Source organism: Candoia aspera, chromosome 1 (assembly GCF_035149785.1).
Source record: "Candoia aspera isolate rCanAsp1 chromosome 1, rCanAsp1.hap2, whole genome shotgun sequence".
In the NCBI taxonomy this organism is placed as follows: domain Eukaryota; kingdom Metazoa; phylum Chordata; class Lepidosauria; order Squamata; family Boidae; genus Candoia; species Candoia aspera.
This window is the reverse complement of record NC_086153.1, coordinates 216,973,541-216,992,583: the sequence shown is the minus strand read 5'-3', so window position 1 is coordinate 216,992,583 and position 19,043 is coordinate 216,973,541. Positions and strand designations below refer to the sequence as shown.

The 19,043-nt window shown below is 34.4% G+C and overlaps 1 protein-coding gene across 3 annotated transcripts in view; it reads right to left on the bottom strand.

Annotated features, from left to right (window-relative positions):
* Positions 1–1,315: 1,315 nt before the first annotated feature.
* The window catches only part of ZNF148 (zinc finger protein 148), a 58,547-nt gene continuing 40,819 nt past the window's right edge, over positions 1,316–19,043 (bottom strand). For 2 of the 3 annotated variants that reach the window (XM_063288756.1, XM_063288755.1), the window contains exons 4-7: positions 18,809–18,932; positions 18,232–18,315; positions 9,771–9,889; positions 1,316–8,783 (exon numbers count right to left, since the gene is read on the bottom strand). In XM_063288756.1, the coding sequence (XP_063144826.1) occupies positions 7,179–8,783; positions 9,771–9,889; positions 18,232–18,315; positions 18,809–18,932 (1,932 nt within the window). In that variant the 3' untranslated portion in view covers positions 1,316–7,178. The remainder of the gene's footprint in view (positions 8,784–9,770; positions 9,890–18,231; positions 18,316–18,808; positions 18,933–19,043) is intronic. The other variant, XM_063288757.1, reaches the window with a different exon arrangement.

Below are 19,043 nucleotides of genomic sequence, written 5' to 3'. Positions count from 1 at the left end.
TACCAAGTCATTTATGTAAAAGTTAAACAATAATGGGGCTAATATACATCCATATTTAACTCTCTTTTTTGTTGGTACAGTGGATATTAAGTTACCTTGGGGAGATAGTGGGGTTTACGGCATGACTCTGCTTTTGTCATCCTGCCTTCCTCTTGACCTCGCCTGCAGATGCCACTGCCTGAGGGTTACATCCGTCTTTCAACTTTGTTCGCTCATCAAGATTAAGAATTAGACATAGCAGATACTGAATAACTGAGGTGGTTTCCAGCTTCTCCCACAATTTATCTTAAAATGCTACCTTAAAATCAATATCCTTACATACGTTTACTATAGTGGCTGTCATCAGTATTTGTTTTGGAGAGAAGCAACCTGATGATTTCAATGCTGCCTGTAAGAGAGTAAGGATGATTAAACTATACTCCCTGCACACCTACTGTATTCAAAACATTTTACCCTTATTTCAAATAAGCTAGTTATATGTAAGCTACAATTATTACAATGTATTTAAGAATAATTTTTAGCATTTTAAAAAATATGAAAATTTTGCATAATGATGGGGAAGTTGAAGCATCAATGTTCCATCTGAGAATGCTTAACTATATTCTTTAAAAAGCATAGTTTTGATTTTTGAGGAAAACCTATTCTATACTGACACTCTGACCCTACAAGTAGTTCTGGCCTGTCAGGCAGTGCTTGTTGGACTCTCCCTACACAGTTCATTATAGTTCACTACTACTGTAGTGGAACAAATATGTATTGAATGGAAATACAATATACAAAAATACAAGGCCTGCAGATACAAAGTTTGGCTGAAATACTGTACATTCTTAACCTGAACCCAGAGGTGGATTAATAGGAGAGAGCAAAACAGTACTTGTCTATAATATCTATGCAGTTCTGAGGACAAGAAGTTCTTTTTGATTTCTTCCTATGAGCTTAGTTGATATGTTTAAGGAGTCAATTATCTTATTTTTAATATGCTTATTATTTGTTAAGGCACAAAGAAAAAAAAAGAAATGGCAAACATTATAAACGGAAGAAGCAAAAACCAAAAGTGTGACATTAGAAGTCAATTACATGGTTATACTGCATGAACTGGTACTTCCAAATAGCTTATTCTCTCATACATAGAGAGAGAGAAAGACATGCACACACACACAGAGACTATCATTGCAGGAAAATGTGGGCACTTTCTTCAAGAATTGCACAACCTATATTTTGGAAAACTGAATTGTGCGAGTGTACTCACTATTATTTCTTTTGTCTCTTTACTTTTCAAATAAGCAACCATCACATGTACACAATCACCACAGAAACAGTCATCACAAAATTCCTGATGTTCCAGGAATCCTGCATCACCTAATTTATTTCAAATACAAAATAATTACACAAATTTATACTTTCAAGGTTTATACAAAATGGTCTGTATTATTTATACATATTTTCAGATTTAAACTGAGAATTTAATTGGTTTTGATAAAATCATAAGTAACAGTAAAAGAGATTTGTTATTGTATGCTAATACTGTATTAACATTAAAATAGATCTTTATTGATATTAGAGGGGATTTTATGAACTAAAAATTAAAGAATGCATATGATTTCAGGGAAACAAATACTGTATCAGAAAATGCATTCCAGCAGAATTCTTCTATTCTTTCCTTGGGTCCAAGCATTGCATTCTTTTAACGGGCTGTACAATAAAACTTTATGCTTTCTTCCAAAGTTATCCTACTTCTGGACCCATTTGTAGATCTCACAGCATGGTTCACTGAGTATACTCTAAAAATAAAGTTGGGTTTATTTAATTCCAGGATTCTTTTCCCAACACTGTTAAAATAAAGACAAAACTACAGAGACAAAATCCAGTATAATTAGTTTCCAACAATAAAATTTCCCCAAACACTGTTGCAAAATTCCTTCTACTGAAATGATTTGCTACAATAATAAAAAGCATACATTACATATAAAAAGATACCAGTGTACTAAAAGTGACAGAAGTGAACTAGCAAATCCTTCAAAGCACATATTATATAAATGACTAGCATTTAAAAACATTTCCTCCTATAAAATGTAGGTCATTTACATTTATAAATCTGTGATCTTTCCCCACTGAAACAACTGAGAGTTTTCAAATAATTCTGTTGCTCTGTACAGCTTGAAACTTAGTTTCAGTATGACTTATTTTGCTTGAATTAAATAAAGCTCATCTCATCAGCTGATAATTCCTATAGCAAAAAGTAATTATATAAAAATAAACCATGACTCAATGCTCAACTGCAGTGTACTATATGAACAGAATTATTTTTTTGTATTGCACAAATCTGATTAATATAGATGCATATTCGTATTTTCAATTGGCACAGAAATGGTGTGGGAGAAAAGTCCTTCCTTCCTTCCAGGACACTAACATTTGTAGTCTTCATCATCTTACAGAAGTGCAATTGAGCCATTAGTTTCATAATGAATGTGTGTGCAGGTGCAATACAGATCTAAAGTCTGTTCTTCCTGCAACTCCGATTGTGCTGTGTAAACAACATTATGCTTCAAACAGAAAAATGTTGGATTTATTGATTAAAAACATTAACTTAAACAAAGCTACTGAATCCCCCAAACAGTTTTTGGAACTATCCTTATGCTACTTTTACAGTTAGCATGGTTAGGCATTATTGCTTACATACAGTACATCATATGCCTCCTGATATAAAGCAGTACTATGATCTGTTTATATACAAGGTTCTTTTTTTTCCTTTTTAGTTTAAAAACAAGCTGTAAAAACATTACATACTTTACAGACAATACAAATTCCCACATTGGTACTCAAGTCTAACAAATGGAATGCATAACATTAATAAAACATCATAAAGGAAGACTGACAGTAAGTCCTTGATTGTCAAGACACATTTATATTTTATATATAAATTCTTAACTGTGCAGAATCAAAAGATTCAATCATAGGTACATCCTTATTTAATAACTCATATTTACAGAACAATATTGCATAAAAAAATAAAATAAACATTTACACATTTTTACTTTTCCATCTACTGGGGTAAAGAATGCAAGAAACAACTCTGAGAAAATTGCTTGCTTCAATTTGTGTGTGCTACCAAAGGACCTCTCTCTCTCTCTCTGATTATTATTGAAAAGAGAAACGATTTTATATATGTATAGCAAAAGCAATTAGAAAATTTCCCTGAAACAAATTAATTGAAAAATAATGGAAGTTAAATTTAACATAATGTTGTTTTTCATTAATTGTAATACTTCCTCAGGACATCCTCTTTGCACACAAAAAGAGTAGTTAAAAGTCCTGCAAACCTCAAAAAACATGCATTAAAAGAAAATAAAAGCATTTCAAAAAGTTGCAAGGCTTCTGTTGAGCAGAATGTAAGAAAATATAAACAAAGTTTTTATTAATAATTTCAGCAATTGGAAAAATTACATGAGGTTTTACCAAATGAAATACCCAGATCACAAACACATTTCTGCTTTCTAAATTTCTGAACTATATTCTAATATCTATCTCCCTGCAACTTGAGTAAGAATTTAATTTCTACCCAACAAAATTTTAGGTTGCAAATTTACAAATACAAAGCAAGTTAATACTGAAGTATTCAAGCAGGCTGATCTTGGATCCACTCTGGATCTTCTTCAAATATTCATTAAACATATTACACACATCATTAAAAATAATCTGAGGAAACATGGAATATATGTTGTATCTATCCAAGTGGAGCTTTTTCTGATGATAACCCCAAAACTATAGAAATGAAATCCAAAAGCTATGATTAAAACTTATTAATTCACTCTATTGATTTGAAACCCCCTTTAAAATCACAAAATAAATAAGGAAAAAAAAGCAAGCATATGACATTATAATGTATTTCATTCATTTTGACCATAGTCTCTTAGTTTGCAGCACTTACACAAATGTTCTGCAATATGCTTGGCTAAAGTTACAGTCATAGTTTTATCTCTACAACATGACTTTACACCACTCAAGAGAAACAAGGAAAAACCAGCTTGGGAATTATCAGGTATTGAATAGAAATCACAAAGACATTTTAGCTTTCAACAGCCTGCTTGTTCTCTCAAAATATTGTGGCAAACTGCTTTACCTTGGAATCTGTATTAAAAGTTTTAGACCAATTTCAGAAAAAGCAAGAAAGGTGATCCAACATAAAGGAAAAACAAACCATTCTAACTGTTCTTCAAACCTGTAGTGCCCTGCAGTTCATCATGCTGTTTCTCTTTAAATAAATTATACTTGGTAAATCATATAGCCTGACTCATTAAGGCCAAGAGAGGATAAGGTGGCTATTTCAGCTCTAAAATTCCTTCATTCACGATCTTTTAAGAAAGACTCTGGAGACCCAGCATATACCCAAATAGGATCTACTGAAGACTGAGACAATGAGATTTTTAAAAAATTAAGCAGTATATTTGCATTTAAAGCTGACACCAAAAAGAGAGTAAACTGAACTGTAAATATACTATTGAGTTTAACAGGATTTTACGACCATAGCTAATATGTCCTAAATGAAGTATTACTCTAGCAAAATATAGCTTTAGTAGTACTGTCTCACAATATGTACGGTGGGCATGAAATAGACCTCTACAATTACTTAATCCTAGTTAATTTAGAAAGCTGCTTTTAGATAAAAAGCAATTTTGGATCTTGCATGATTTTTGTGGACAGGATCACAAAACCCAAAGAGAATGCTTCTACTCATACCTGAGGTATTGCATACATACTCCATCTATGCCACTTTGGGCTTAAACAGCCCCTGCTAAAGCACACGCCCAGCTCCAGCTTAGGAATGCTACAGATTTAGGGATGTCATGGAGTTAACTTCCCTCAATGCATCTCAGGAAGCCATCAGAAAATTAATCAAGCACTCTGGTGTTTCTAGCCAGGCACACAGGGCACTTTGGACGTCTGCTAGAGCTCATTCTGCCTCCCTTTATTCATTTTTCCATAATGGGTACGTTCATAAGAAATAAATACCTGTTTTCTCGACAGTTATAGATCCTGGCTCCACACACCTTGGGTTCCCCTTGGCTATCCACAAATAGATTCAAACTTCCTAGCTTTTCATGCCAGCTACTGAATGTGTCTACACTGTTTTACTTGCCAAACTTGCTTACCTCTCTGGAACATAATCTATTGTTAACTAAATAAATAGGGGGATACTGAGACATTGTGCTGGAAATGCTTAGTTAAAATTAATGTATGTTTTCAGGGCAGAGATAAAACTAGAAAATGGAAAAATAAAAGATTAATTCTTTAAAGGTTTTCATGTATAACTGTATCATTAATAGAGCTTTTTGTTTTTTTACCGGACATTTAAATTTTTAGGCATTGTGTAGAGAAGAATAGGATGCAATAGCCTATTTGTGGTTGACAGGTATGCACAATGAATGTTGAGACTATGAATCTATGAAGACTCACAAGTAGATTTAAAGAGATTATCTTGCCATCCAGAAGTGTTAGGTATATACTATGATGGCCCTGAAATCCTACTGAAGAAATAGAGGAGGAAAACTACTACCAGAAAAAGAAGCTATGTTTAATTAAAAGTCACAATTACTCTGTATTTTTTTAACCAATTTTTTTTAAAGATATCTGGTTCCCTAAGTTCTGTGAGAGGCAATAACAAGGAATATCATACCTTAAAATAATTTGTGCATCCTTCTTCCCTATCTGAATTATTCTTATTTTAGAAAGAGAAAAAACATTCCTAACACTCAGGCTTTCGGTAGTACTACCTAAAGTTTTCCATTAGTGAATACATAGAATACAATTCATGAAAAGAATAAAATATTTATTCTGACTAAAATAAAAATAATTTTTCAGTTTTAAAAATGGTTAAAATTATTCCAACATTTATGTTAAGTAAAACCATGCCATTTTAAAAACTGTATATAGAATTGTTGCAGCACACTGTTTAACTGAAGACAATTTACAGTTAAAATGGGAAAGGAATAAAATTTATACTTTACTGTGTATGAAATATATTAAAATAGAGACGTGTAGCTTTCTGTCACTGACATTGTTCACCAATTCTGGCTGGCAAAACCACAGCGAAATTGTTCAATCAGGTAAGATGTGCAGCAAGAATGATTGCTTTAGAGAAAATTTACTGTATCTAACAAACTGAAGTGCCAAGAGTTTCTCGGTAAGCAAATCTAATTTTGTGGATGTTAAGGCATCCCCTTCATTTTCATTGTTTATACAAAATCCTATGATGTAAGGTGAAAATGATGCAGGACAACAAGCCTAAATCTCGAAAATAATTTTATTATTTTTTAAAGAAGAAATATGAGAAAGGATCTAAGTGCTCTAATGTTAATTATTGCAAATTTGTAGGATGAAGTACAGTTAAATTTTAAATCCTGGAGTTTATCATTCATATAAACATTATGAAACTGGGAACACAGACTGCAAAGCATTTAAGCTAAAATCTAACCATCTTAATCCCTGTCATCACTGGTGAAAATTAATTAAAATTTAAATGCATGAATAATAGGGACTTTGCTTTTAAATTACTTTTAATTAATCAAACATTTAAATAGTAAAATGTGTCTAGCAAACATCATTATTTTTCTTAAAGTGTATTAAAGGAAACCATTAAAAGGGATATTATATGTATTACTTTTTTAACAGAGGTTTTTAAAATAGCCCCCCCCCCGAAATGCACTGTAGCTTCTAGCCACAATCTCCTGATATTTAAACTTTTGTATTTGTACAGTTTATTCATATTCCCTGATGAAGTGCAATGGCTAGACTAATTAGGAAATGTAATATGAATAATCTCATAATTATCATTCTCTCCCAAATAATCAAAGTTACCAAACTAGCAAATTATTATAGGAGAGAAATCTTAACTGGATTTTTTTTTTTTGGTTTGCTTCATTTTGTATTCAATCTCAACACAGCAAATTCCTGATCTCAAAAAAGGAAACAGCCACCTGCCTTTTCAGTGGATACCCACTTATAAGGCAATTCAAAAAGAATGACAATTAATTTAAAAAAGTAATTACTAATATGCTGTACCAGCTTACTTTTTCATTATAACACAAGGCCTTAAATCTGTACAGAATCCATCTTGTACAGAAGACACTCATTCTCAACAGACCTGTGGTAAAGTGCCAATGTTATTTCTACAGATTTTCTTAGCCAAATGTTTGGCCTGTTGTTGCATCAGGTGACGAGTTCATCCCTGCCCGAGCATCATTTACATTCACCAAAGGAAATTCTGGGAATTCAGCACTTGTCCCTGGTCCCCGCAGGTTCACTTGTCCATTAGCAGTATTAAACTGAGAAGATAATCCAGCTCTTGTTCCATGATACTGAGCCCTGAATGGTTGCTCAAAAGAACCTAACTGATATGCTTGATGGACAGGCTGTGCCTCTGCCTTCTTCTGAGAAGTCACTTGATCCAAGAAGTCCTGGGTAGAGGATGATGAAGAATGATTTGGCTCATCACCTGAAAAGGGAAAAGAGTGCTGGGAATCACCAACAATAAGTCCAAAATGAGACTTGTCTGCAGTTGTTCTTAAGGGAGAGTTCATTCCTGATCGAAAACTGTTAACAGGTATAGATGCATAGACCTGTTTGTCAATAGCAGAGAATGCTGGTTGCCCTGTAAGAGTCTGGTTGTCATTCACAAAATTAAGGCTTGAGTTGTTCAAATAGGCATCATTCTGGCTCGTTCTGTCCAAAGCTTGCTGCAAAAACTTGGAATATTCCTGTAACATACTGGCTTTATCAGAGGAGGAGCCTTGAGAACTTGTTGCAACATTCTCACTTTGTGTAACCTCTGATACTTCAGAAGAATTTATGGATATACTGGAAGACACTTCAGTATCAGCCACGTTGAATGCGATTTCATGCTGGCCATTGGCTTTATGGGAATAATGGTCTAAAAGAGTTTGAAGTACCTCATCTGGAATGACACTTTTGTCATGGCTTCCTTTAATCTCCACATTCAATGCTGATGTATCCAATATTGATGCTGTGCTGCCTTCATCTATCACACTTGCAACAGCAGCCTGTGTGACTGAAGGCTGTGATGCAATAGTGCCAACATTCAAAGCATATTCTCTGCTGTTACTGTTAGCTGCTTGGAGATACCGCCTTTTCTTTAAAAACTGCATTGCATCATCATAGTTTGTGCTGCTGTGTACAGGTTTACTGGGACCTTCCTGTAAAGAATCAACTTGGTCGATGTCAGCATTGGCTTCAGCATCCAGTAAGCCCTGTTTATCCACAAGATCAAAGGCATATTTTGAAACCTTGCTGTCTTCATAAGAAGCTAAGGATGAAATGGTCTGACTTTGCTCTAGTGGCTGCTTTAGATTTCTCTTACTGTTAACTTTTTTGAGCACTAGTTTAGGTGGGTGTATTTCTCCAGAATTTGCTTCTTGTAAATGCCCTCCAGTGACAGAAGAATGTGGCAGCTCAACTGCATATTCTGCCACCATATATTCATCCTTTATCTTAGTATTGCCAGCATACAATGGCAAAAAATCATTCTTATCTTTCTTATGTTCAGATTTATCTGTCCCAGTTTCTTTATCTATCCCAGAAGATTTCAATTTCTCCGTTTTTTGCCTCTTCTTTTTTGGCAAAGAACAGTCTTTCAAAGATATAGGGAAGCCTTGATCTTCATCAGGAGTCAAAAGGCCAACTTTGGTGGCACCTCTATTGGGTTTCTTGTCACGGTTTTCATGGCACATACGTTTGTGTTTCAGTACACGATCGGTCCTTGAGAAGAACTACAGGGGACATTTTTGGATTAGAGAAAAAAAAAGCAGGCTTTTGGCCAATTTATTTTTATTTTTTGACATGGGAAAGTCTTCATAAGTCATTGTGCTGACATAACAATTTTAAAATTTCCCAGAAAGACATTGCAGATAGAAATCCCCGTGTGAAAACCCTACCATGTCAAAAGATATGGATTCAGAATTTATGTTAAAACAATTTTAGTTATTACAAAATTCAACCCTTTACTTCTGATCAACAACACTGATTTGTCTCAGCTTCCCTGGTCTTTTTTTCTGTAACTAAAAACCTGGTTCCTTAAGGGGTTATGTTTTCTTGTTGAATAATCATAATTTGTTTTAGATTCAAGTAAAGGTTTTGAAAAATTAAATATACAAATTACATTATAATAAACAAATGTGCTCCCTTGCTACGAGGCACATGTTAACATCAACTGCTATAATACAGGTAGTCCTTGCTTACCAACAGTAATTGGGACCAGAAACCATGTCACTAAGCAATGCGGTCATAAGGCATGACATCATGTGACCACACCGACTTACAAAGGCAGTTCTGGTGGTCCCAGTTGCTGCTGTTAGGCAAATCCTGCTCAGTTGCAGTGCCCCGTGATTGCCATTTGCTGCCTCCTGCTGGCTTCCCCATTGATATCGCTTGTGGGAAGCTGGCAGTGAAGGTCACAAATGTCGATCACGTGACTGTGGGATGTTGCAACATTGTAATTGAGCTGGTTGCCAAGTGCCTGAATTGCAATCATGTGACCGCAGGGGCAATGCAATGGCTGCAACTACAGCATTGTCGTAATTTTGAATGGTCAGTGAACAAGTTGATGTTAAATGAGGACTACCTGTATTGGCAAAGTAAGTTCATCACTTTGCTTATATTTATTTCCCTAATATACTAAGATCAATTACTTGCAGTCATATTGGACAAATAGTTCTAACGATTTTCAGTGTATCTTTCTTTTCTCCTTCTCTAATTACCTGCAAGCAGTATTCACACTGATAAGGCTTCTCTCCACTGTGAGTTCTCTTGTGTCTTTCCATGTGATACTTCTGTATGAACCTCATGCCACATTCGTCACATCGAAATGGTTTCTCACCTAAGAATAAAAATGGAGAGTACCATTAAATAAATGAGAAATAAGATCTATATATGTGTTTCCATGTTAATATTCAATAACTTTTACTGTTAAATACAAATAAGGTATCACCATAAAACCTGACAAGAAGAAAATGCCATTATATTTATAACATACAGATCTGGAAGAAAACCAATATTGAATATATTTATTTTCATTCAGGTGCCTCAGAACTAGATATGTACTTCAGAACTAGAAATGAAAAAAATATCAGACACATATTCTCTCCTAAATAGTTTTTGACACAAAGAGCTATAGAGGGGGGAGTAATTGTTTATGATCGACTAGTTTAAAAATAGTAAATTTCTGTATAAAAACTGTTGCATTTAAGATTTCCTACTATTCTTTCTCAGTTTTATAAAAATATCAAGTAATCATACTGGCTTTGAATATACTGTAGTAATTTGTTAACTAATCGAATACCTCAATTCTACCTTTATTTAATTAGTCAATATGAAAAGAAAGTAAATTCCTGATTTACGCACTGGCTTCCTCAGCTTTCCTGGGGAAAATGCACAATATCCTTAATATAATTTTAGATTAATCAACTTTTCTCTCTGAACTTTCTTTAAACTACTGTTGAAGAAAAGGAGTAATTCCACATCAAATCAAGAAAACATAGTCCTTGAGGGTTGTATGAAAACAATGGATTTTCTTGAAAATGTACACAGACATAATGTATACTGAACTATATCCATAGTTTTTAAACACTTTTTAAAATGTCCTTCTTGGATCTAAGTTTCAACCCTTCAAACATATGCTAAAAGTTATTTTTTCCTATAAAGCATGTCCTTATTCTTTTTGCCCGAAAATGAGATGTGCACCATCTACAACAGTTATTAAAGTCTGTTAATTTCAATTCTTTAGTGACAATTGCTCTGTATTTTCAAAACTGCTGCAAGAACTGATAGTCAAACATTTAAGGGAAAAATCAGATTTTCACAAATTTCTTTTTGATTATCTGCTACCTGCTTATCTAATTCACCTGTATGGTGATCAGGTCACATTATACGTTTCTGATCTTCAACTGTACTTTACTCTCTATTTTTCACAAAGATAACAGCTCCTAATGGAATAAAAACTTAATACCTGTATTTTCTTCTAGTTGCAAGTTCTAATCTGAAATTCTAAAATACTGGAAATAACTTTATGTCTTCAAAATTATATTTTTATGTATATTGATGTTAGGTCTAACTCTGCTTCTAGTAACTTAAAGTACATAATGGCTGTAATATATAGTAAACTAAAACAATTTACAATTCAAAATCATCTTTGATAATCTGTCATAAGGTCAGCAATGAGATTGCTATTGAAAGCAAGTATCTTACTCAAGATACAAATGACCAGTCTCAAATTATCCTACTTCCGACCCATTATGCGAAGACCTAGCTCTCTGGAAAAGGTTCTAATGTTGAGAAAGTTGGAAGGAAAGAGAAGAGGATGACTAGCAGCAAGGTGAATGGACTCCGTTACAGTGGTGATGAATGTACTTTTCGAAGACCTGAAAGACCAGGTTAGGGACAGATCATCATGGGAAAAAAATCTACGTGGTTGCTAGGAGTCAAAAACGACTTGATAGCACATTATCAATCAAAATTCATAGACCAAAAAAAATGAAAGATTTGAGTAGGAAAGCTTGATGAGAACCATTATTTAATTTAAAAAATAGTGAAGAAAACATTTGAAACCAAAATCAAATGCATTTTTATACCTTCACACCTATATTCAACTCAGAGAGGGGAAGCAAAGCTTCTGTGGAAAAGATGGGCTACTCCATGGTAGACTTTGGAGGAGAAATCACATTAACTGAAATAAGAAACGGGGAAAAAAGATACTTTTTTCTAGAATTTTTCACAAGGCAAATTCTGCTTCATGAAAGTGGATAGATGCTGTTATGCTGCTTTCTTCAACAAATAATCCCTGCAGCATACTGCAGGAACTGGATTATAAAGAAGGAAATCATTTCTGTACATCTGTTATCAAGTGTCAAAAGTAATCATACCATAACAAATCTGATACCAAAAGTATCTTGGATTTTGAAATGTAGGTTCACTGAAGTGTATTCTTTGAAATGCCAAACACTTGCCTTTATCTTACAGTACAATAAGTACAACCAACTACCTCAAAGTGTTTGTAGTGATCCACTGCAGATTCACAGCATGTATATGGAGTAACCTTTTATGAAAATACTCATGTTGGCTATCACTGCTACTCTTGACCATGTGCTTTTTATTCCAGATAAATGTTTATAGGCAGCTTACTATTCTGCAGTAAATAACATTTGTTAAAATATAGTGAAGGATACTACTACATGATTCTAGTGATGATGATTCTGTTGACTATATGCAATATAAGCAAAGTGATGTAAATGTGGGGCTTTGGTGTGTCATCACTTTTAAAAATAAAATTTACTCATTATAAGAAGTCACAATGTAACTCTCATTTTTTATATGGCATGGAATGGTCCAGAAAGCAAAATAAGGGCTTTGGAAAAAATATCTGTAAAGATAAATCCAGTAAGAAATACTGGATAAGTAATGACGGCTGTTTATATTCAAAGAACAGAATATGCAAAAATATTAAACAGTTAAAACTCTATGTTAACAAAAGAGAAATTTCTTACTGATTAGCACTATTTTGTGTTCAGTCTTGGCACTACTAGAGAGTTCTGTAGAAAGTACTCACTGGACATACTCCTTTTTAAAAAATCCGGACAAAGGATTTATTTTGCCACCAGTGAATGATCTAGAAAGCCTAATACCACTTGTCCTGTTATTCTAAAGAAAGGTTTAATATTATTTCCCCGCCCCAATACTTATAATTTTCATCTCCTTTTTTATTTATTGTTTCCTTTTCCATAAAATGTGTTATCTTGGTTTAGCTTAATCCTTTACATAATAATAAATACTTTGGAATTAAGCCAATTCGATCTCATTGATTTAAAAATAATTGAGCTGACTTAAATCCAAGGATTTCAATTCACCTGCACTGCAGCTTTCTCTGAAAAACTCACTTTTCTAGTCCAAGAGCCATACTTGAGCTTTGATGCATGTGCTAGTAACCGCATGCCAAAAACTGCATATCAAAAACAAAACGTATTTATTAAGTACTTTTATTTGTTGCCAACCCCATTCTGACTTTATTTTTATTTTGCTTACATGCAACTAAAATTATGTATCATTAATGTGATTATTCTCTAATTGCATATTTGATCATTTCCCCCTTCTGTTAAAGTGAAAGTAACAGAACATATCAAGGGGCTGCATCCAAGGTTTTCAGGAAGCACTTGCACAAATTTAGACTGTGTTCTTCTCCTAAACTGTTTTAACCATGGTTTATAGAATGAACCACATTTGGATGCATCTACACAACATTCTAAGGATTGTATTATATTGCAAATTGCCAAGCGACCTTAGCAGTCAGAGTAATACATAAAATGAATACGCTATAAATATCATAAACCATGGTTTAGAAATCATAAAGGCTGGGTTCACACAAAGATTCAATATGCTATGTGAATCAGGCCACATTCCATTCAGATATATTAGTAGTATAGTCTCACTAACCTTCGTCTGAGATTATGAAGAAACACGGTATTTATTCTGGTTTGTATACTGAAAGCATTCTATTCTGAGAGACACCTGGGAGTGAGGTTATGTTGTCGCTGAATATGCCAGAGAGCTACTTGTGTTATTCTATATTGGACAGAAGACCATAACTGCCTTAGCTACAGTTGCTAGTGAAGAGCAATTTCAAGCTGTAGCTTCAAGGAAGCATGTGGATTGGTCAAAGGATTAACATTAGTAATTACAAGGCCAATAAAGAATATGATTAGTCAAAGGTTCCAACCAAGACTTTAAACCAGAAAATACAGGTAGTCCTCACTTAACAGCCATTCATTTAGTGATAGTTTGGACTTATGACGATGCTGAAAAAAACCCAACTTGTGAATGGTCCTCACTTTATGACCATCACAGAATCCTCACAGTCACATGATCATGATTTGGGCACTTGGCAATCGGTTCACATTTATGATCGTCGCAGTGTCACGTGATCACATGATCGCCATTTTCAACCTTTCCGGCCAGCTTCTGGCAAGCAAAATTAACGGGGAACCGTGTGACTCACCTAACAACCACGTGGTTCACGTAATGTTTGCAGTGATTCGCTTAACAACCACCACAAAAAGATCAAAAAATCAGGTCAGATTCACTTAATGACCGCTCCACTTAATAACTGAAATTCTGGTCCCAATTGTGGTAGTTAATCGAGAACTACCTGTATTACTAAGGTCAAATGGTACATGACAGAGGAGTCGCTTATGACTAAAGGAAGCCAAAAGGGGAAAAAGAGCAAGGCTTCCACTCTAAGAACATCCTTAAATTGTGGGGGGGGGGGTAGTAGTAGTGGTGGTGGTGGTAAGAAATCTGAAGCTCAGTGCTGAACACTTCCATGAAAACCTCAAGCAGGCAGTAGAACCCAAGGCCCAAGAGGTTCAGGAAGATGGAGCTTGAAGAACAGGTCTGGAAAGTGACAGCTTGGAAATCAGAAGCGAGAGAAAAGGTGGAGAGCAGCTAAAAGCCACTGAACTGTGTAGGATTTGGTTGGATGAATTCAAAGGAAATGTGATCTGACAGATAGGCCACTGAGTGCTTATTACGTGGAAAAGAAAACCATAAGAATGGTAGCTAAGCATACAAAATCTAAGTACAGCTATCATATTTCAACTGGGTACTTGGAAAGTAAGCAATTTTTAATTATTCTTTCAAATATTATTTTCTTGTCAAATTAAAGAGATGGGTCTGTAACAGTAGAGTCAATTCCTTGCCTTTGCCACATTACCATATAGGCTGCTGAGATTCTGTGAGATTTAGACTTAATTTTGATGGCAACTTTTTTCTTCAATAAAGTGGGGAGTCCCCCAACCCAAATATTAAAAATTACAACAGAATAATCATATCATATTTAGGTCACTAAAATCTTGGCAATCATTAGATGGCAGCAAAAAGATACAACAAACTCTAACTGTTGTCATCTAATTATTTCCTGGATTTTCGCAGCCCAGTTATCTCTATCTACCATTAGCAGCCTACCTATTACAACGTGCAACTATAATGTACACATTATAATGTAAAGCTTCAAGAGAAACCATCGTAACTCTGGTAGTGTTCCACATAATTGAGATATTTATTTATTTATTTATTTATTAAATTTGTCCTCGCCCATCTCCTCCCACTGAAGGGACTCTGGGCGGTTATGATATGAATTACATGACTCTAACTTGGGAAAGGTACAAATTAAGTCCTAAATCTAATAGTGCAAATGGACCCCTTGCCACAGCTACTACCTGAACATGCAGACTACATATGATCAAGAAGCATTCACAGTGATCAAATTGATCTTCCAGAATACAGGTAGTCCTTGCTTAACAACCATTTGTTTAGTGATGGTTTGGACTTAACGGTACTGAAAAAAATGACTTGCAACCAGTCTTCACGCTTATGACCATCGCGGCATCCCCACAGTCACACGTTCAAGATTTGGACATTTGGCAACCGGTTCACATTTATGACCGTTGCAGTGTCACATTGTCACATGATCGCTATTTTTAACCTTCCTAGCTGGCTTCTGGCAAGCAAAATCAATGGGGAACTGCATGATTCACTTAACGACCATGTCCACAGAGATTTGTTTAATGACCACCACAAAGAAGGTTGTAAAATTGGGTTGGATTCACTTAATCACTGCTTCACTTAGCAACCAAAATTCCAGTCCCAATTGTGGTTGTTAAGCAAGGACTATCTGTAAGCAGAATCCCAATCCACAACTAAGACTTTTTACATAGAGACAGCAGTTCAAAATATTCTGAGAACTATATGTAAGCGGGAAAATAGGAGAGCTGGCGTCTATAAGCTTGAAGCTCACTACAGTTTATTCCTGCTCATCTGTGTGGTTGAGATAATTAGAAACACTAGACTACTTTTTGCACCTCAGCTAAAATTTGGGATTTGTGTTACCCTGTTGGAGGATAAAAAAAATGAAACAGGAGAAGTATTTCTTTAAAACAACTTAGAAGGCAATATTGAATCTCCTACATATAAAAGGGGAACCAAAATCTAAACATCTTCAGAAAACAAAAAGATTTCTAAATATAAAATACATTTTAATTATGCACTGAATTTCAATGACATTGGCCTTGAAATCTAAATTAAATGCAAGTAAAATATTACGGTAGAATTTCACATACAGAAGGTTACGGTTACACATACCAGATCTCTATAGGCAAAAACATTTGTAAGGAAGTACTGGAAAAGAATCTAGAGAATTTTTGCCATACAGTTGATGGATTAAATAGTCTTACCTGCTATTAGATACTTTCTATGGTCCTAATATGTGTATGACAATTGTACCTACTGCATACTTCAGGATTTTAGTCTTTGTTTTTTTAAAACAACAACCAAAAACAGTTGTTGGCTTTAAGTAGGAATGCAGGAAAGGAATATAGGCAGCAAATGTAACATCATTCAAGCTATTTTCCCCCATTTAAAGGTACCATAAGGATACTGATCCCCAACGTTTTTCTCCTCTTCAAGAAAAGTAACATTCTCAAGATACTATTTTGTGAGGAAGAATGATCAGCATGGAAAAGTAAATGACACTTCCTTCTTTGTTTCTGATTGAAGCTTCCTATGGCTGATTTTTTTTTTTAATCATTCTGTGAAGCACTTTGGATTCTGCCCTCCAAAGGGTGCTTTAGAGTGCATGGAAGTATGAATGCTGCTACTGTCTCAATACCGGAGCAGCTGCAAAATCCCAGGAAAAGGTGGCTCTACTTTGGTATATTTGCTTTCCTGCACGTTCTGATGCACGTTTTAGAAATCAAATACGAAGCACTGCATAGCTTAGCTATTATTATCTTAGAGAAGAAACATTGCAAGTTTCTTGATACAAACAATGTCATGTACCAATATAGACTAAGATAACAGAATTACAGGTTTATTAAAGCAAGTTTCTAATTCTTAGCTGGCTTCCCCCATGATACTTTCCCTGTCATAAATAGATTACAAATTCCATTATATCTGAAGCCTACTCCTTTCATGTCATCATTCCCTCCAAGTAAAATATTGCTTTATTGTCAGGTATCAGACGTCATAAATTAAAAAAGTATATATTCTAATAAATTGTACAAATTAAGATGGCTTATGCAAATTTAAAAACAATCTGAATAATTTATCTGAGTGAGTCTAAAATATTTTTACAAGTGACATCTAGAATACTTTTCAGGCAATTCTTCCTCTTTCTAAATGTTGGAAATCTATTGGAGGAGAAGTATTTTTTATGTCAAACATACATGCTGGTCATTTCAGTTGTGCAGAATGCTCACACATCATCAGTGTACTGAGTAAAAAATTAGTTTTTGAAAATACACTCTGTGTTTGCATACTTATACGACATTGTTAGCTAAGTGGATAGCGACAATATTGAAGAACAGCAGTAGAAGAAAGCCAGGAAAAAAGACAAAAATTCAGCACAGCTTGGAAAAAACAGAGGAATCAAGATATGTCAAACTGCAAACCCAAATACTATTAAAACTAAGATGCGAGCATTCCGAGATTTGTGCAGGCAACTTCACTGTGAAAAAAAAAGCTGTTGTATTTCTCAAGATTTACATACAGACCAAAAAAAAAAAAACCCCAAAAACTAAGCATTAGTAATTTTACAAATACGAAATATCTTACCAAGCAACACTTAGCTTATGTGCAAGTTGTACTTTTCAGAAAGAGAATCTGAAAATTGGCATCTAGAAGTCCAAGGGGACTGTACTCTTAAATATTTATGGAAGCAGTGAAAAGGCATGCACCAAAATGCCAAAAACCTACTAAAGCCAAGCCTGTTTAGAAAATGTGGTTTTCCTGAGGTAGGTTATTTAAAAGAACAAATGTAACAGAACTGTTAAACTGTGGATCTTTTTCCTTCTACTGTCTTTCGCTAAATCTCTATCTCCTTTTTAATTTTCCATATGAACGTTTGTAAAAACAAGGTGCAAACGCCTAGGCAACAGGCACTTGGGCTATAATACTTTTGGAATATTCCTGTTTATCACTTACTCAACAGTAAATGTTTTCCAAGCAGTATTCATCCTAATGATCAGCACTTCAGATATTCAAGAAAGCAAACTAAACTGTAAACCTAAATTCTTTCATATATTAAATCAAAGCTGCCTAAAACACCCCAAACTTGGCCATGATTTGGGGAACAATTTTTAAACACATCAGCAAAGATACTCAAGGCACTATACTCACCAGTATGAATCTTCTCATGTCTCTGTAGCAGGTACTTCTGTATGAAACGCATCTCGCACTGATTGCACTGAAATGGTTTTTCACCTTAAACAATATAATTCCACATCTGTAAGTTAAAAGCTACAAACATTCATTTCTAAATACTCTGTTGAGAAATAAAACAGTAGACTATTGGAAGCCAGCATCCAAGTGAGCCCCAAAATATTTTAATATAAAAAGCCTACCTAAACTATCTGGGTTAAAATAGTGCTCCTGAGACATTATAAAATATACATTTAAAACCTTCATTGGCCAAGTAAGAATCCAGAGCCTATTTTATAAACAAAGCAAAATTTGAAAGTAGGTTGCTTGTACATACACAGCATCTCTGCATAAGGGCAACACAATATATCTCAAATTAACAGTAAGGGCACGAATTCTTTCTGGTATTTTTTGACACCTTGGTGCATGAAATACCTAAGCTTAGATGCCAGATGTCCTGCACTTTGGAATCTAGAATATACATTACTTTATATTCATTATTCAGTCAATTGTTTCAGATTGATAATAAAAGAAACAATTTAAATTCAAGCAGTACCTGTATGAATGAAGACATGTCTTTGTAAATGGTAGTTGGTTCTAAAGGCAGCATTACAATGCTCACAAATGTGAGATTTGGTAGTTTTCAGACCAAGTGATCCATCCTCATTTATTGTAAGGATCTATTTTTAAAACGGCAAAATTCAGTCTCACATTAATTTCTGAATAATTATATTCAATGCAAATTCATATTCATTAAGAGGAAATTAAGCACTTTAGTATCAAACCACAAT